The sequence below is a fragment of the Rhizomucor pusillus genome (genome assembly GCF_041956525.1).
Source record: "Rhizomucor pusillus strain CBS 183.67 unplaced genomic scaffold VTP01scaffold_20, whole genome shotgun sequence".
Taxonomy (NCBI): Eukaryota; Fungi; Mucoromycota; class Mucoromycetes; order Mucorales; family Lichtheimiaceae; genus Rhizomucor; species Rhizomucor pusillus.
In genome coordinates, this window is record NW_027192162.1 from 163,567 (window position 1) to 182,188 (window position 18,622).

Sequence of the window (18,622 nt, forward strand, 5' to 3'; positions counted from 1 at the left end):
TAAGGCGAGATTTTTCAAACTGATGTTTGAGAAGGTTTTGAGTGCGACAGCTGCTGCAAAGCAGCTAGGAATACATGTTCGTTCAGCACAAAGATGGGCGTTACAGTATGAAAAGGACCTTGACAGCATTTTTAAAAAGCGTAAAAGCGCTGGTCGTCCGTGTATCCTTAATGAAGAGCATAATAAAGTTATTTTAGAATGCGTTGACGAGAATCCGTCGATTGTCCTAGAACAGTTGATGGAGCGACTGCTTCAACGATTTGAGGGAGTGAAGGTGTCCAGAACGACTGTATATCGGTTTGTGAGGAAGGAATGCAACTTGTCATTAAAAAAGCTCGGTTTCAACCTGTAGACAGAAATAGCGAGGCTAAGATTCAAGAGCGCCTTGACTGGGTGCGCAGATGGGACATGACCGACATTGACTTTAAAAACAACTGTGTCTTTCTTGATGAGCCTGCCTTCCATATTAACATGAAGCGCAGCATGGCATGGTCAAAAAAAAGGGTCTTCTGCAGTGGTTACAGTGCCAAAAACAAGAGCAAAAACGACCACTATCTTGGGTGCAGTCTCTGCATCTGGTCTGATTAAGTGCAGCTTGAGACTCCCACAGGCACCGGCCAAGAAAAGAAAGAGGGCTGGTCATTCTGAAGTTATAAGCAAAGGAACTGTAACTGAACATTATCTAAGCTTCCTTAAAGCTACCATGGATGAGATGGATAAACATGAGCACATGAAGGGCCATCACTTGGTAATGGATGATGCTCCTATTCATAAGGCTGATGATATTTCTAAGTATATCGAGACTCGAGGGTATAGATGTGCTCATCTTCCATCATATTCGCCTGAGCTCAATCCCATTGAGCAGTTCTGGTCGGTTGTTAAGAGCAAAGTTAAGCGCAACAGGTTCTTGGAAAATGAAACGTTGATGACTCGAATCAGCGAAGCATCCTATAGTTTAAAGCTGAACGATTTCGAAAGCTTTGTGTCTCATTCCTACAGATGCTTAGATAACTGTCGCAACGGAGAGAAACTGTGACGTTCCTCTCCGTTATTCTCTACCAATTCACCATAACTATATCCATATGAGAATATCAAAAAAAAGTGATCTGCTCGCCATGCAAATAGATTTCGCTTCTGTGCGACAACTTTTTCTGTGTATCGCGCGCAAAGATTTCTGGGAAAAGAGTGCATAAGTCGCATTCAAATCAAGTCGCTACCCTCAGATGTTCGCGCTTGCCACGCTATGTAAGTCGTATTCACTTAAAACACAACGTTTTTGCATTTAAAAAATGTTAAGTTTTGGGAGGATCGAGAATCAACATATCACTGAAGAGCCTCGGACTCCAAATGCACTTTGCAGGTTAAGTTCATATTGAAGGACCATTGACAATTTATTTGAAACAAAGTAATCAGCAGGCTTTGAAGCGCTATATTAAGCGCTTTATATATCCTTGACAATACGCTAGAACTAATGTATTTGTAAAGCGCATGAATCCTTAGCGGATGGTCCTTGCTGATACAACCAAAAAAAAAGCTTGTTAGCAGCTGCTTTATGAAAAACAACCAAAAACCCTACTCACGTGGAGAGTTTCGATCAAATCTCTACTGTTGCGCTTTGCCCAGGCCATAGGAATTATAGCATGTCGCAGTTCAATAAATCTCCACTTGCTTGAGTTGATGTTGCTGATCTCTGTGAGTCGGATGGTTGCTTGGTTATCGTGCGGACCATTCCCTTGTTGCACCGAGTCATTACTGACGGCAGAAGAGCCTTTACGCCATGTGATTGACAAGGATTATACAAAAACGCTAATGGATCCATACCCTAATAGTCTATTAAGCGAAGTAGACATAGAAACAGTAACAATATACAAGAACGAACAAAGATGGTATAACAAGATAGAAAGCTGTATCCTTACGATCATTCTTGTTCTGCATATTGTCAGATGTCAGCAGTCTTGCCTATCATAAGGGCCGCACAATAGCACGTCAAACAACTATGAAGAAGAATGTAGCCTGAGACTCTGACACGGAGGTCATTTTTAGGACAAGTACATAGCCCAGACTCGCTTACAGTGTTGGAAGTTGAATTTGACCAGAACCAGAGAAAATGGGCCAGCAGTCTGAAATTGAGTCATTCCATCAAAAATGAGCCACGAGGCCCAAATTAAGCCAGTCGAGTGAATGTGAGCCACCTGCCCTGAACTTGGACCGTTCTTGCATCAACTCGTCGCTCCTAAATAGGTCCTTGTCAGTAGTGTGCTCGGCTCCGTCAAAAAAAAAAAACCACCACCACCACTTACTGGAAGCCTTGCCTGATCTTTCTCCCGTTGTCTTGCTTGTAAACAGTAAATGCTGACCCATTTACTTGCTACTTCTGAATATAACCTCGCTGATGGTGTTCTCGGAGCTGCACTTAAGGGGCTACTTCACTAATGCCCAAAACATAGAAAGTCACCTTTTATGCATTCAGAACGATATTATTTTAAGATTCGCAACGGTGATTTGGTTCAATGTCCCAACTGCAGGAGCAACTACACTATTGTACATATTAACTGCCTTTTTCCTAAACCCATTATCCACCAACAATGGTGCCAGGCTGGTCATTCTTAGGTTCATATCGACAAATGATTCAATGTCACATAAAATATCCAAGATTTTCACCAGGCTAGGTCCTTTAGTCGTAGCAAGCTGGCGTAATCGGGAAAAAGGAAGTGCGTTTGAGCGTCTTGCTGTAGTTCGTTTTTTTGTCTTGTCGCCACCAGCTACGGCCTGGATATCTTTGAGCTTGTATACGAGAGACAGAGCCATATGTTGTATACAAAGCCTAGATCCTCTCCTTTACCACTATGATCTGACTGACAGATCATAACTAAATGTATCACAAGCTTATTGAAGTACAGTTTGATTGACAGCTTCGATCTTGTTGTTCTCAAGCTTAGTTTAAATAAGATAAAAGATCAGATCGTCACATAATCATCACCATATATGATCAGTATTAATTACAAGACCAATGGCAAGCCATGGTCAGTGCTAAAGGCCATGTACACCTTGATCGTAGGCACCTGATTAGTTATTGACATTGTTCTCAGTTTAAATCAAAGGATAATTAATTACCAATTCAACAGTATAAATAGAAGACACGATTGAAGCCGTAAATAAAGTAGTTGTCTTTTGGCCTATTCAGGTTCTAATTGATTTATTTGTCTCTTTTTCATTGTATTGTGTCAAGTTATATTTGCATAAGTATAACACCATATTACGTTGATGTTGTTAAAGGCCTTGCTAATAATAATTGACAACACATAACTGGCTACAGTCTGGTAGTTGGTGTACCGATTATTTGCATAGTGTATTGATAGACTGAGTGGGTGAGCGGCGCGGAGGGTTTGGACTTTGGCAAAACGCTCGCTCTCGAGCGACCATTTGTACGCAGCTGGAGTCTTTGTGTAATCCCGCAAAAAACTTGGGCTCTTAACGCGGGGAACAGGCTCCTCGGGAACGTTGACATCAAATTGGGTATCAGGCTGCAATACGTCGATGATAACTTTTGGAAGGGCAGAACCACAGAATGCCATCCTTGATTGCGAACCCCATTGGCCACAATAGCCCCCTAAGGCCAGGAACTCCATGTAGCCCCAACGTACGACTAAATTACCCCATGAATGCTTGCTACTACCGGAACCATTGATAAACACCATCACCTCAGGTTTCTCATAATAGCTTGCTTTGGGTTAGATCAAAAGGATATGTCAGGTAAATATGTTGATGATCCTATTAAACGTGCGGATGGATTTCATAGTAATTAAGGTTATCAAATGATTGCTATGTAGTTATCCTAAGCATTGAGGCAAAGCTACAGTTGTGTTCCAGAGCACAACAGCGACCAGCGTCGTAAACGGTAGTATTCAAACCTTGTTGCTAGGAAACTGGACAATTCATTATATGCCGTAGACAGCAGACTTTTGGATTGCCGAGAAGTCATCGTCCTGAATTTGGTCAATTGGCAGCGTCAGTGCGTCATACTGGGCAATGATCGTCCCGCAATGGAAATGGGAGAGCACCAGTAGCTATACGATATATGGATCCAGGAATAGAGGGAACGTCAGCCGTTTATAAAGTGAGCATGATCAGCAAATAAATTCTATTTAGAGCACACATCGCTTTGACTGACCAGCTTATGAAAAAATCCCATTGTAGAACGCAGATGAAACGAGCAATAAGGGGAGGACATCAATCAGGCCACTATGTGTGGGCGGACGAGTGCACCACTTGTCTTGTGCGTACGAGCATGGAAGTGTGGAGCAAACCAATTCTGTACACGCACAGTCTGGTACTGCGTAAAGAGGCAAGTGCGAGCTTTTTGTTTGGGAAACACTTCGCGCACCAGAAAATACGGGAATTGCTATTTGCACAGCACATTTGCACTGCAATGCACAGCAGACTGCACACTACACACTGCACGTTGAGCATATTCAGAGATCAAGGATATTAGTTTGCTTTATCAATCAAGGCCACCACGACAACAGTATTTCTTTGAAATCAATATATTGGGTTACTTAAGTGTCCTTTATCTTAGCTTTTGTGAAGATAGCGTCAAAAAAATTACTATATTACTTTGTTTCTTCCTTTACACGCATTCTAAGGTTTTGATCCCCCATAGATTGCGTGCGCAATACAGCGGAAGCCGCAATTTCCGTCTCTTCTGGATCCAGCACAAGCTCCATTTTTCTCTTCTGTGAATCTTGTATATTAAGATAATTAATGGGCTTAATTACAATTTTCATTGCTGCTAGCTCCCTGTATGCTATTAACAAAAAAGTTAATAGCAGAAATCTCATGTATATGCCGCTTGACATTACTTTTCTTTTTCCTGCAACTTCAATTTCTTCGCTTCTTTCTTCTCTATTATCTCTAGATGTATTTCTCTTCTTTTCGTGCCTTTAGGGCGCCCTTTGTTATTTTCATTAATAGGAGGCGGAAGGACATGCTTCAGCTTTTCTGCCTTTTTTGCAGCGGCTATCTGCGTTATCTCTTTGATCATGTCCAATTTATCTTGGACAGAGACTAGCGAGTCAAAAACTTCTGCAAACGTCAATGCAGGTAAAAAGGATGGAGCAAATAGCTCATCTGATACTTTTCTGTACGGTTCTATAAGAGAAACTTAGTTGCTATGATCTATTGTGGCTTTATGCAAATACTCTGTATTGAGTCTATTAAAACTTACCAAGATCTTCTTTTACTTCTTCTACAAAGCTTTCTACAATATTTTCTGCTTGGCTACTACAACATGCTATTTCTTCGTTCTCAAATACTTCATCGACTACTATTACATCTTTTTTGATGGTTGTTTGACTTTGTACTTCTACGCTATTCGAATTTGCGTCTTATAAATGGTTTGGAGCTATTTATTAAGGATGTTAGTAATAAAGCAAACGTGAAAGCCTTAATTGACGCTACCTTCTTCATAATTAGCTACATCATATCTATTGCTTGTTAAGTATTTTTCTGCTGAATATGGCACTTTTTCTATTATATTACAAGACCGGTTATTACAGTTAATTACGATCCGAGAATATAGTGCAAGACACTTACCACTATCTCCTTCATAAAAGTTGATAGGCCATCTTCTAGCCACGATCGACAAAGGGATATCACCAGGTATTAAGGACAAAGCATGCTTGCAGGGTAAGTTAAAATGAAGCCTTACGGCGCACGAACAATTTTCCTGAAATGTAATGGGCACTTCGGCCGTCTTAATTTTCACTAATTCCTTGAAGATGGTATCAAAGGCAAATTCATGAACTTATTGTATCAATCCAGGTAACTTCTTAAAAACATCGGATTGTTTGAAATAGTCTGTTCTGTAAGAAAGACTTTCAATGGTTGATTTATGCTGACGTTCATCTTCCTATATAATTTAATACAATAGTTATATAAAACTCAACTTTCATGTATAATATTCTTTTCTCTGGATCAGATACTTACTCTTCTTTTCATCCATTGGTCTATCTTATCTGTTGCGACTTTAATCGTGCTGGATGATGACTGGAGCGAGTGCTTGAGTGAAGAATGGGAGCTCTCAACCTATTCGTAGATCTGTTATTAAAATGCATACAGTTGTATGTATGATATTGAGTCCAATGCTCTGCTTCTTTCATCATACTAGAAGACGTAATGAACAGCAAGATTAGTTAATTTCGGTGAATAAGCTACAAAGTATAATAGCAGCACTGCTTACGTACCGATCAATGTAGTCGGTTGCTTTGTTCATTCTTGGTTCAATATTTTTATTTTTTGACATTTTTCAGTCAAATCAACTACTTCATCCTCCATAGATTCGATCACTTTATGACTATTCAAGGCCTATATCTGGAATTAATACCATTAATGTTCATATGGATTACTCCTAGCTAACATACAGCATCTTCATCTTCATTATGTGCCTTTCTCTTATTATTTGCGCTAAAGGCTATATTCTTAAACATGGCTAATATATCCAACTTTATAAGCTCCTTCTTATCTTTGTCTGTTTCTGCAACTTCATTCATCAAATTGATCACAAAATTTTTTTCCAAATGAATGCAGCAGAGTAAGTTGCGTGAAGTTGGAAAAACTGTTGTGATCGCTGATCTAAGAGCCTTCTCATTTTCGGTAACAATAACTGAAGGAAGACGAATCTTAGCTTCAAGCGATGTAGGCCATATCGTATCCTTCAAGCAGGTAAGTACCCACTCGTAGCAGTAGGTGTGCTCTTCACGGATCCAAGCACCAGCTATTTCAAACGTGGCTAATGTTCCGTGCTTCTTAGACATAACATTACTGGTTCCAACAATGTCAACGAAGACAAGCTTATGGGCATTGAGCTTATATGTAGCGTCAATGATCAAACTTTCAGGCATACATCACACTTTGAGTACGGCCTGCTCATGGCAAAAAAATACCACGTCAATCTCGTTGGTTTCTTTCGTTGTGTAATTCACAATATATTCCTCGTCTTGCAAATTAACGATGTAATCGAACGTTTTCTTGCCGTACTCGGACTTGAACAAATTATACTGACGGTTCTCGAGATCTTTCGTAGTAGTGTTATAAACCCCTTCCGACTTCAAGACCGTGAGTACGGCGTTGGGGTTCAAGCCGCCTTGAAGGAGTCCTTTAATCTTCACTTCTACTTCTTCAAGTTGGACTCTGTACTTAGCATACATGTCTCTTCTTTTGGGACTGGGATGGTTGTGGTTGCTTTCCTATTGGTGAATATACCAGCCTCCCATTTTGCTTGGCTTGGCCTTGATATAACAGCCACAACCAACCTTTTGGCTTCTCTTAACTCGCTTGGCTGTCTCAGTCTCATAAGTAACCGAGTTTGGAACCCGATAAGCACCCGAGTGCTTACAAACAAGCGTGATAGCATACTCTCCAGAGCCTTTAGTGCTGAATACGATGTTGTTTTTAGCTCCATACGCGTTGACAGCGGAACGAACGTCCTCCTTCGACAAATACATTCTTTCTCTGATTATTCCATTTTCAGTCACTTGAATAAGATCCATGAAAGTAGTGGCATGAGATGTCAAAGTCTCGGTTAAATCGACGGTAGTTTGTTGGTTAGCAAAGCTCATTTTGAAATCGAGAATAGTTTGTGATAATCACTTCAAGAGGAAAAAAGAGCTCTAACAAGCAGTAATTTATTAACCTTTCAGGAACCTCAGCGTAGTTTATATATAATACCAATAGACTCAGGTTACAGTGTCAGGCTGTGTACAGTCGCCGCTTTCCTTTGGCTCCTTAGTGCGAGTTTGGCAGTATACATAGGGTGCTATAACTCGTCGTTTTGGGGCATGGGATTGTACTCCATGTTTGTATACGTATGGAACAGACATGGGCTGGCTGGTATTGCTCGTCAGAATTCTTGGATCGAGTCTTCGTGGCTGTCAGATCCAATCGTACGAGCTAGATACCTTAACATGAAAAATGACTTCAGATGAGAAAGGAATGAATATGAAGGGAATTGTTCAATGCTCTTCAGTCCTTTGTCCAACTTTTTGTAACTACCATGAGGATCTAGGCATCAATAGAAACAGAAACAAATTGGGGAATGTTTCTCCAGGATGCTCTACATAGGTTATAAGTGTACACGTTGGATTCATGAGTCAAGTTATGAAAGGGATCGATAGGGTTATGGCATCATGAGTATTGGATTCATGAGTACAAGGTATTGAAGGGAATTATCACGGATATGGATTGGTGGAAGTAGGTAAGTTACATGGGAGTCAATTTGTAAATGGGATGCGCCCTGATAAACTCGGCAATGATCTTTTCGTTGGCACTTTAGAGAGCAATGGCATATCCATCATTCATCAATGCTATTGTCATTTGCTTTAGGGCTGGCAGTTCTGACAAGAGATTGTTGGCTTCGTCATTTGTTTCCACTGCTTGTTCAAAGGACTCTAGAATGGCGATAATACAAGTGATATACGTCGTTTTGCCAGCCGCTTTGGGAAGGGATGCTTTCACCGCCGAAAAGTTGTGGCAGTAGTGGATGACGCTTTCGAGAAACTAGCATTCGTCTTGCACATAATTACAAGTTGTTAGCAAATCGTCCGTTGTCACACTTGAGCGTGCAATGCATCCAAGAATACTTGATACTATGCTATGTGTTTGGTATCTTTTCATGCTGGTGACAGAAGGATGGCTCGAGAAGTCCAATGGATTGGCAGGATGAAAGCCTTTCAAAACAAAACGTCTGCTATGAAAAGACCACAGAAAGCGGCTGCAATATTTGGCATACTGTCGTAGCAAACGGTTCGATGCTGTATACTCCACAGGGTCGTCGGCGCGCACAAGAATCTTAGACGTTGTGTGCGATTGCTGCAATGTGTTTGGAAGACCCCGAATTGAAGATCCCAAAAAAGCTGAGCAACGATCAGATACGATATCTCCAATGAAACCGCCGATCACAGGAAGCTCCAGGTGCCCAATGTAGAGGGATAGCTCGTAGTTGTCTGAACCGTAAGCGGTTTTGGGGCGAATATGCGCCTCAGCAGTCTGCCGGAATTGCACGATGTTGTTGTGCGCGCAATCATCGAGCGTCCGCCTATTATGCAACAAAAACATCCACGTTGGTGATGAAAAACCAGTGATCTCCAAGCAGCACAACTGCCTCCAAATACCGCGCAGCATATCGATGGACGACGTGTTCCAGAGTCGCAACGGTGTGAGTGGTCGTCGGAAGCAGAGCCTCATCCTTGGCGGCCTGCAGTTCATCTTCCACATATTGGATGGTATTCGACTAAAGCAAACGACTTGCCGCAGAAGGAACAGGGTTGTTAATTAGACCTGAGGCAGAGATCGTGCCCGAAATGGCGGTTGTCTGCACTCGTGTTTTGGGCACAGTGACTATTGCAGGCGAACCTTTCTTTGACCAGGCCATACTGCGCTTCATGTTGACATGGAAGGCAGACTCATCTAGGAAGACACAATTAGTCCTGAAGTCCATATCGGTTCCCTCCCATTTGCGAACCCAGTCAAGACGCTCTTGAATTTTGACCCGCTGTTCCTGTCTACAATGTACTCTTCATGAATTTTACATTCCTCGATACTAATCTCGCTTTTTGAGATGTAGTTGGCTTCCAGACGCAGCAATGCATTTGCCAATAGACTATCTGGCACCTGTTGGTCTCAGTCCACACCTAATGAGATTCCTCGTCTATTGCAGACGGAACACGCGAACCATCCGGTCAACGAGGACGACCTTCTGACTGCCATAATGACTGATATGGATATCAAGTCCAAGCAGGCCAACGAAGATGTCGAGAACCATTACCACCTCACAATCCAGTAGCTCACTCTTCATTCCTATCGTTCTACAGGATAAGAGGCTTCTGGGATTATCGATAGCGGTGCCACCTTTTCAGCCATAATAAATCCATTTGTGAAAATATCCTTGGAAAATTACACCTGCTAAGTGCTTCTACATTTTGCTGGACACGGCTATGCTCTACCTATTGATTTTATAACATAACTTCTTCCTGTCCGTTATAACGGCCTCATGTCTGATGATGACGAAAACACAAGATTCTTCGCTCCACTTGGCGAGTACTTTAGTAGTACTTTGGTCTTTATAATATAAAGAGACAATGATATTAAATGCATTACGTCTAGGTCAACAGATTCCTCAAAGAACTGGACAAGGCCAGTGGCAAGCTTGCCCGCTGGGAGGTAGACCGCCCAGTTATTCCCGTGGAGGTCGACCTTCGCAAGAAAAAGGTAGAGGTATAGCTTTCGTCAATGGGCTTTTAGGTCAATAAATATTGAAAAGATTTTTGTTCTCCCAAAGGAAGATCTTCGGAATGTCCGACGCCCAAAGATCCAGTTCGTTTAACCACTGACGCACAAGGCTAGAACCGAGTGAATATATGGTATTTTTATAGATATAACAACTTAGGATAACGGACCAACGATCAGCGTCTTCTTTCACAGGCGATTCACGAATGCAATTGTCTGTATTGGCTTCCCTAATCCCATTTCATTCGCTAATATTGCTCCAGTACTGTTCCGCTGTCGATCAAGGAGCCAGTTTACACCTTCGACCTGTATGCTGACATATGAGTGTTGATAATAGAAAGGAACCTATAGACATTCTACTTGATAACACTTTAAAGGATTTCCTTCTGACACAACAGCCTAGCCGTCCGAATTTGTCTCGAACAAAGCAATGTCTGATTCGCTGAATTATTGACTTGAAAACCATGAAAAGCTGAAGCAAGCTACTCACGTTATTTCGCGTTGGGATGGCTATGCTGTTAGGACGAAGTCCAGCAGCGTTCGTCACTTGTCACTTCAGTGTCATTGTGGAGGAACTTCCCGTAACAACCATAATCTGACCGCTGCCACCGTCAAAGATCAAGGGCGATTCCTTACGACAGAATTGTCTTTTCACCGTCAAGGCATTTTCAGTTGGAGACGTCGCTGGGAGGTCAAGAGATTAACGTTCAACATAACTATGCAATGATGGAAGATGCTTTTGTCTTCCATCAAAACGAAGAGGATCTCGCTACAAGATTGAAAATGGTTTAAGGCCGGTACCAAGCCGAAGCAATTCTCTGAAGCTTTGCGCGACAACGAGGGAAAGTTATCGCTACTTCCAAAAGACCTGGATAGCCTTAGGATGCGCACTGATAGTGTAAAGGGCAGAATGACGTATCTCGGCGGATTCCTCGAAAGAGGACCCTAGTACGACTCCGAGAAGCGGTGTAGTACTCTGCATAAACTCGGTGACTCAATTTTGAGCATTCAACTGTCCCTGGCCCACCTTTATGTCCTTCCTCTTCTTAAACAATCCAGACTGGGTAACGCTAGTCTATTCCTTGGAATGTTGCGTCGCATCCATGCGCGTCGCAGTGTCCACGCGCGCTCTGGTTTGGGTTACGTTCCCCAAGGGATAATTTGAGCTATTTATCGAAAGGAACATGTTAAACGAAAAATTATATGTATTGGCAGAATAGGTTTACATACTACTTGGTTTTTAAAAAGGTGTTGAACAAAAGATAAACACAGTTAATGTAAGAAAAAGATTAGAAAAATGAGAAGCAACAAAATATGAATTATGTTGATTAGGTAGCACCAGCCAAGTGCTTAAAATTGAATCGCCAGTTTTCCCACGCTGGTTCTCTCTGCATATTGCAAATATGTTGCTGTCAAGGGCAGGAAGCTTTCGTCATTTCGCTCGCAATGCCGTCTTGGTGCGCCGGGTCCATGCTCAAAGTACCGCAAAGGAGGCGTATTTGGAACACTTGACAGGCGAATACGAAGGTATTACAGTTCTGAAGCTCGATCGACCTGCTGCCCGCAATGCTCTTTCCGTCAAGCTCCTCGGCGAATTTCGACAGGCACTTGCCGACATTCGCTTTGCAAGGTAGATAAAGGATAGTGAATAGGGTTATGTATATATGGTGTGCTTAAGATAAGCATTACAATATAGCGAGCAGTCGCGAGTATTGGTAATTCAAAGTCTTGTCAATGGCGTCTTTTGCGCAGGAGCTGACTTGAAGGTAAAGAACGACAAGTTCATAATAAGATTGGTGGATATGCTAACAGATACTTCAGGAAAGAGCTACCATGACACCATCGCAAGTAACTCAATTCTTGTATTCTTTGCGCCAAGCATACCGCGAACTGGAGGTAAGAAGTGCCACAATGAGGTATATCCATTGTTAGAATATACTCATATATGGATATCATATCAGACGCTGCCTATTCCTACAATTGCAGCTATTGACGGTGCAGCCCTAGGAGGTGGTTTGGAGATGGCACTTGCCTGTGATATGCGTGTAGCAGGTAACGACAAACGCCGTTCTTACTAGCAACCCCCGACATCGGTCTCTGACATATCGTAGGGCCTGGTGCAAAGATTGGTCTTCCTGAAACCAAGTTGGCGATCATTCCTGGGTAAGTGGCGCAAAGCTATGCAATATTTGAACGAGTCATGGACTAATAAGAGGGTTTTCACAGAGCTGGAGGAACCCAGAGATTGCCTCGATTGATTGGAGCCTCTAAAGCAAAAGAGCTTATCTTCACAGCAGCTGCTCTTGATTACAAACAGGCTCACAACTATGGTAACAGTCAGCCTGCCACAAATGAATAAGAGACATAAGCTTATGTATATGCTCTAGGTATTGTAAACTACGCCGCAGACGAAGGCGCCTATGAAAAAGCCATAGCGATTGCACAATCAATCATACCACAAGCTCCTCTTGCAGTACAAAAGGCAAAGCTAGCTGTTGATCACGGCAGTCATCTGGATATGTACGTTAAACGACTAATTTTTGATATTTCCATTTTGCACTGAGACAGAATCATCCATACTAACAAACTAATTCTACCATTTAGTGACACTGGCCTTGAGATTGAGCAAGCATACTATGCACAAATTTTGCATACAGAAGATAGATTAGAAGGATTGAGAGCATTTAAAGAAAAGAGAAAACCCGTGTACAAAGGTCGCTGAGAATAAACCTATTCCTTCATTCAACGCGTCCATGGAAGCGTCAGAACCACAGTTCCTTATACACCAAACGAGCCATGTCTATGTTTCCGAGACAATCTACTTTCAGGCCATACAAATGAACAAATCACTGTTCGTATGGGTGGGAAAGCAACAAGCAAAACTAAATGATCTCTCTGTCGCCATGCCGGCATTCGGTACTCAGGTAACATATACGGTAAAGAGACTGGGGCAGGAACTGGAAGCAGCTGTGCTAAACGACTATTATGAAAATTATAACAGAGCTCTCCGGCCGCGACTGCAGTCATGGGTCTGGATGTATCAGAAGCAAGCCGCAATTTGGCTAGACGGTTAGGTAAAAGCGCCAGAACTTTTTCGCGTGTTTGTATCGACTTCATGCTAATCGACTCATGTAGCCGCCAAATATGGACAACAGTTTTTCGTATCGCTAGATTTGGGTAACCAGGATGAAATGTTGTTAGCTTTTGCAGAGAAGAAACTACAGGCATTCATTAAATCGATCTTATCGTGATCTACGAGCCAGACTCGGTTGTTCCCGTGGAAACGGTCTTGATGTTTCTAACGAGAAACACTTTGGTTAGCTAGTTTCACATTTGAATCCGTCGTTTACCAGGGTTCGAATGATTCCGCAGGGTTTGTCCCGCTGCAAAGAACCCTGCGCTGATGCGAACGAACAATATATCCTCTTCAGATTGTTTATTTACGATTGTCATGTATCTGGTTTATCTGGATAGTACTTCGAAGAAATGTGACATACAGTGTATGACAAAGCGAGAAGCGTGCACACGCAATGACGTCTTGGAAAGACTTCTTGATCTGGACTTCAAAGTAGATGACACAGAGCCTATAGCAACCGACGCAGGCTGAAAGGGGTTCTGAACTAAACACTACGTCAATCCCTTGACTCTGCATATTTGGAACGTATAAATACGGGAATTGCGCAATATTGCTCAATACACTTGTTTTTTCGATTGATTGAATATTCAAGAAATCATGGATAACTCTAACCAACCTTCTCAAACCAACGCCACCTGGAACCAAGGCATGGGCGAAGCCAAGAAGACTGCCGGCGACTGGATAGGCAGCGAACGCATGCAAGGTGAAGGACAAAGCCAGCATGCCAGCGGCAAGATGGAAGAAATGGGCGCTAAGGCTACTCAAATGTTCGATGAAGCCAAGAACAAGGTCTCTGGTGTCTTTAGCGGTTTGGGCAAGTCATCCGGCCAAAACAACCAGTAAATCGAACGATGCAAATGCGTTTCTAGCTATTTGTATAATGAAAAAATATATGAAAAGGCCTTTTGTCGCCTTTGTAAAAATCATCGTGATTTTCACACTTTAATGTCACATTATGCATAAATGTTCAGTAATACACTCACTGAAACAAATACTTCTCTACGTATCATTTCGTTAGACTTCTTAAAATAATATAGTCTTACTTACCAACATGATTAGAGCGAAGATATGTGTAAAGTAGTTCCAGCCGAGACAAATGATTGAAAAAGCTTTTCTGTACCAACATATTCGTATTGCATTCGTTTTCAAAATGCATACGTTCAAATATCAAGTAACTAATAACATGTCTACAAAGGATGTGGCGCCCGAGGTCGCCCGTAGTAATTAGTGTACCCGTGCTTAAGTGGACTTAACGGTAATCGGTAAGTGAACTTTATCGGTAAGTGGGACTTACCGGTAGATAACTTTTGCCCCTTGACGTTCTTGTATCTCATTTGTTTCTTGGTCTCTCTTTCAATCTGACAAAAGACTATGAGTCAAGGTTGGCAATTCAAACTTGCAAATCGCCGTGCCGTTTATCAGTTTTATTTATTCGACTTTTTTCTCAGATCTTACGGAAGAGCCAGATCTTGACGAAGAGATTCTGTCTTTCACATTACCAGCTCAACACCGTCCAGGAAGTGATCTTTTAAGCCGACTACTCTTAGGAAAAACACAGGTCATGGATATCATCACGAGAACAATCATTGGTAGGTGTATGTACGTATACATTAACTCTTAGCACTGACATAGTGCAGGTACGGTTGCGGCGACTTATCAAGCTGCTCCGTGTCATTGGGCAAACGGCTCTCGCTCCGATATGCTGTACACTTCGTCGTTATCTCTGTCGCCGGTGTTGATTGAAGTACAACAGACGGTGGACATGAAATTTATGCGACGTGCAGTCAACTACTGTATTTCTGTCCACGACACCTATAAGCTGGCTCCAGTTCTTGTTATCTTTGCCGTCAAAAACGTCCACAGCGAGGTCTCAACGGTATTCGAGGAATGCGCTAAGTTTCCATTCCTACAACAAATACCATGTCATTTCTGGGCAGGAAAATGCTATATGCTCAGGAGGTCGTCCATATTCAAGGATTCGTCCGTGGATGGTCGATCTATGACTTCCACACCGGATGGACGGCCAACCTTTAAAACGAGTTTGGTCTATAATCCATTGGATGACGTTTAGGAGGTGTAGCGTCGGGGGGAGACGTCTCGGGATTTTTTTTCGACGTCCAAGACATGGATATCCACGTAGAAGTTGGAAAGGCATAGAGACATCCAGCCGACAACAGGGCGCCCTAGATCATAGTGTGCTTGGATGACCTCCTCAGTCCAGATTCCATTAGCAACTTTCTGAATGATTACCCTTTGATACCGATGGTTGCTCTGGGCCTTTTTTCGCAAAACAAAAGCAGTCAATCCTGGGCCTCGAACAGCGACGTGATCGTACGATTGGCCTACTATATCGGTTAGCCAAAGAAATATTTGAGGACGAATGTGCAGTTGAAAAGGACAAACTGGATGTCCTTTTTGATGTATGCGACCAAATGGAAAAGCAGATAGGAAAAATAATTGCAAGCGCAAGGGACCCCCATCAGCAGAGCAACAGTTGCTCAATCAGTTATGCTGAGGATGCCTTGGGTTACCTCCGCACATGTAAACGGAAGTATCAGAGCATTGATTCCACCGAGCCTACGTCACCTATGCCCGAGTCCAAGGACTTGCCAGAGAAAACCAAAAGACGACAGGAAGGACCTAGAAACGATGATCTCCTTCCTGACGCGGGGAAACACAGCGCGCCGGATTTCCTTTTCATTGAAGCCTTTATGGCCAGCCTTGGTAAAAAGAGAATGAACTGGAAGACATGTTTTGAACGAGGTCGTGCCACAGGAGCGTTCAGAAACTATGAGGACCATAATAGTCTGAAAGCCCACTACCATGAAAAGCGACGAAAAACGGTCACTTAAAAGAGTTTACCCTTCCTACTGGTCGATATATCGCCGCATCAGTAAAATCTAAGAAAAAGTCGAATCGTTCCTGTATCTCATTAGCTCCAAATATGGGCTTCGTTATGACCCTCAAATTAGTGGACCTACCGATAAGTCCACTTAACGATAAGTTTACTTACCGATACGTTTGCTTGTCATATTGCACAATAAAACCGAGGCTTTTTAGGATTCAATATTCTTCCGTAATAAGGTCGTCGCATTTTTGAGAGAATCGTTGTACAGTATCGGTAAGTGAACTTATCGGTAAAGTGAACTATGAACGAGACCGCGAGTCGTTTGAAATACGGCATAATACGGCATTGGATGCTTATTTTTAATATATTTATTTCGATATGCATCATCACTCAAATTCTGAGGATCAACGAAGGTTGAAACAAAGTATGAGGATTAGTCTCTAGAAGCTTCCTAGTTCTGCTGACAGAGACATTTTAACTTTATATTTCCCCGTGATTTTTGAAAAGCATCAAATCATGCCTGGGTGTTTATTTCCAGCGGACTTGAATTAACTGCCTTCTGACCACGGACTCCTCTTCGTTCCTTGTCAGAATCAGTCTGCATAATGGCAACGACTGCGCCAAAGACGCTCAATGCAAAGCAGAAAATTCTTAAAGAGAATGCTGAACAACGAAGCAATGCTCAGCGCTTGGCATTCGCATGGCAAGAAAAGATTTTTTCCAAACCCAAAGTATCTTTCCATTTACTTCAGCAAGCAGCTGCTGTGCTGCAACCTAAAACGTATGACGAGATCATTGAAGAACGTGCAGTACAAGACTGGTGCGGATACCCACTTTGTGATCGACGACCATTGAAGGATCAGCCACGGTACAAGATCTCACTTTCACAGAGAAAGGTGTATGATCAGTCTGAATTGTTCTCGTTTTGCTCGGAAGACTGCTTGCAAAAGTCAAAGTATTTTCGAATGCAACTGTCCGAAGAACCTGTATGGATTCGAGATCCACAACGAACACCAGATATCCACATTGTTCTGCCAAGTCAAAACCTGCAGTAAGTAATATATAACTGGATGTGGTTGCGGCATTGTCGATCTGATCAAAAAATAATAATTATAGAAAGGCGTTGAGCAAAGAGAAAGAACGAACTAGTAAAGGCAAAACTGGACAGCAAATACGGCAAGATTACGTGCAGCAATTATTAGCAAACGTACCAACGATGGCCAATCAATCTGACCAAGATCTTCGCATTATTGAACGCGAAGGTCACACAGAGCCTACAGTGCTGCCAATACAAGGCGTACATGATTCAATTGAAGGTTATCGTATCCATGCAAGCAAGGATCGCAACCAGCCAACAACTATGATATTGAAACTCAAAGAAGCACAGAAAGAGGAGGAGGAGACTCTTGATATCAATGACGAGGAGGCAGTGTTTGAAGATGCCATGGGAACCATGATGAGACTTCGGAATATGCAGATTGGCGATACAAAGCCGACAGCAGCAGCCGCAAATATTGAGCCAGCAGTGCAGCCTCCTTCCAAAGGGCCGATCGCAACTGTAGTAAACAGTACTGCTTCCGTTGCCCGTGGAGCAGCAGCAACAGAGCGCAACGCCGCTGCACCTCCAAAATCGATGACGCCTGCGCACGAGCGGAAGGTAGAAGCAAAAAATGTAACAATGGTGATACCTGATCAGAACAGAATAGCCGCGGAGAAGAAGAAAAAGAAAAAGAAAGCACAGCCGGAAATGTCACTCTTTGGCAAAATATGGACGATCACTGATCGCATAACAACACGTGCGACCCGGCGATATTTTCAACAGCTGGAGGAAATGGAGCATGTCTCTTTACGGGAATTACTGAAAGATGAAGAAGCTAAAGATGATACGGCATATATGCGAAGTCAAATTTTCAGTGAACGTATATTAGAGGCGTAAGTAAACAGAGGATATGGCATAGCTAATAATTGATTGTTTACTAATATTTATCTATCAAAAGATACGCATTACTGCGAGCACAGCTTGGACTGCAACATGCACTCGAGAACGATTTGATAAACCTGATCCAAACATTCCGATTCAGTGATGCATCGATAGTGGTTTTGGATTCGTTGCAAGCATACATGATGACACTTGTTTTGTTCAAGGCATTGGCAGATATCACAATCCGTGAGAAGGGATGGCATCCGAAATTTGACGAATGCTGCCATTCAATAGGAGAATCCCGTGATACGATAGATGCATGTGTTCGTGTATTAAAAATTGCAAGTACATGACGAAAATTACGAAAGTTGTTGTTAAGATAGATTTCGGTCTGGTGGTGTGCAGTCCTGTTTGCATAAAGGGCAGGACCGGGATT

The 18,622-nt window shown here is 42.4% G+C and overlaps 10 protein-coding genes across 10 annotated transcripts; 6 read left to right on the forward strand and 4 right to left on the reverse strand.

The window, feature by feature from the left end:
* Positions 1–22: 22 nt before the first annotated feature.
* On the forward strand, positions 23–1,036 carry VTP01DRAFT_5077 (uncharacterized protein; the record flags this gene model as incomplete). The annotated part of the gene is made up of 3 exons (XM_069383829.1): positions 23–297; positions 357–436; positions 504–1,036. The coding sequence occupies 3 exons, from the start codon at positions 23–25 to the stop codon at positions 1,034–1,036; spliced, it is 888 nt and encodes a 295-aa protein (XP_069235677.1).
* A 1,430-nt stretch (positions 1,037–2,466) lies between these two features.
* VTP01DRAFT_5078 (uncharacterized protein) lies at positions 2,467–2,808 on the reverse strand (the record flags this gene model as incomplete). Its single annotated transcript, XM_069383830.1, has 1 exon — positions 2,467–2,808. The coding sequence occupies one exon, from the start codon at positions 2,806–2,808 to the stop codon at positions 2,467–2,469; it is 342 nt and encodes a 113-aa protein (XP_069235678.1).
* Positions 2,809–2,999: 191 nt separating this feature from the next.
* VTP01DRAFT_5079 (uncharacterized protein) lies at positions 3,000–3,629 on the reverse strand (the record flags this gene model as incomplete). Its single annotated transcript, XM_069383831.1, has 2 exons — positions 3,000–3,062; positions 3,261–3,629. The coding sequence occupies 2 exons, from the start codon at positions 3,627–3,629 to the stop codon at positions 3,000–3,002; spliced, it is 432 nt and encodes a 143-aa protein (XP_069235679.1).
* A 2,638-nt stretch (positions 3,630–6,267) lies between these two features.
* On the reverse strand, positions 6,268–7,616 carry VTP01DRAFT_5080 (uncharacterized protein; the record flags this gene model as incomplete). The annotated part of the gene is made up of 5 exons (XM_069383833.1): positions 6,268–6,363; positions 6,420–6,863; positions 6,942–7,244; positions 7,311–7,336; positions 7,394–7,616. The coding sequence occupies 5 exons, from the start codon at positions 7,614–7,616 to the stop codon at positions 6,268–6,270; spliced, it is 1,092 nt and encodes a 363-aa protein (XP_069235680.1).
* A 709-nt stretch (positions 7,617–8,325) lies between these two features.
* VTP01DRAFT_5081 (uncharacterized protein) lies at positions 8,326–9,817 on the reverse strand (the record flags this gene model as incomplete). The annotated part of the gene is made up of 6 exons (XM_069383834.1): positions 8,326–8,553; positions 8,620–9,091; positions 9,168–9,250; positions 9,305–9,462; positions 9,585–9,666; positions 9,728–9,817. 6 exons carry the CDS (start codon positions 9,815–9,817, stop codon positions 8,326–8,328), a joined length of 1,113 nt encoding a protein of 370 aa, XP_069235681.1.
* A 235-nt stretch (positions 9,818–10,052) lies between these two features.
* On the forward strand, positions 10,053–11,230 carry VTP01DRAFT_5082 (uncharacterized protein; the record flags this gene model as incomplete). Its single annotated transcript, XM_069383835.1, has 4 exons — positions 10,053–10,088; positions 10,159–10,263; positions 10,754–10,972; positions 11,075–11,230. The coding sequence occupies 4 exons, from the start codon at positions 10,053–10,055 to the stop codon at positions 11,228–11,230; spliced, it is 516 nt and encodes a 171-aa protein (XP_069235682.1).
* Positions 11,231–11,684: 454 nt separating this feature from the next.
* Positions 11,685–13,003, forward strand: VTP01DRAFT_5083 (uncharacterized protein; the record flags this gene model as incomplete). The annotated part of the gene is made up of 8 exons (XM_069383836.1): positions 11,685–11,911; positions 11,978–12,047; positions 12,103–12,177; positions 12,243–12,333; positions 12,393–12,444; positions 12,508–12,611; positions 12,669–12,801; positions 12,886–13,003. The coding sequence occupies 8 exons, from the start codon at positions 11,685–11,687 to the stop codon at positions 13,001–13,003; spliced, it is 870 nt and encodes a 289-aa protein (XP_069235683.1).
* A 31-nt stretch (positions 13,004–13,034) lies between these two features.
* Positions 13,035–13,532, forward strand: VTP01DRAFT_5084 (uncharacterized protein; the record flags this gene model as incomplete). Its single annotated transcript, XM_069383837.1, has 3 exons — positions 13,035–13,217; positions 13,283–13,355; positions 13,417–13,532. 3 exons carry the CDS (start codon positions 13,035–13,037, stop codon positions 13,530–13,532), a joined length of 372 nt encoding a protein of 123 aa, XP_069235684.1.
* A 482-nt stretch (positions 13,533–14,014) lies between these two features.
* Positions 14,015–16,269, forward strand: VTP01DRAFT_5085 (uncharacterized protein; the record flags this gene model as incomplete). Its single annotated transcript, XM_069383838.1, has 6 exons — positions 14,015–14,256; positions 14,685–14,696; positions 14,840–15,006; positions 15,055–15,293; positions 15,605–15,770; positions 15,866–16,269. The coding sequence occupies 6 exons, from the start codon at positions 14,015–14,017 to the stop codon at positions 16,267–16,269; spliced, it is 1,230 nt and encodes a 409-aa protein (XP_069235685.1).
* Positions 16,270–16,870: 601 nt separating this feature from the next.
* Positions 16,871–18,539, forward strand: VTP01DRAFT_5086 (uncharacterized protein; the record flags this gene model as incomplete). The annotated part of the gene is made up of 3 exons (XM_069383839.1): positions 16,871–17,316; positions 17,382–18,197; positions 18,263–18,539. 3 exons carry the CDS (start codon positions 16,871–16,873, stop codon positions 18,537–18,539), a joined length of 1,539 nt encoding a protein of 512 aa, XP_069235686.1.
* Positions 18,540–18,622: the final 83 nt, after the last annotated feature.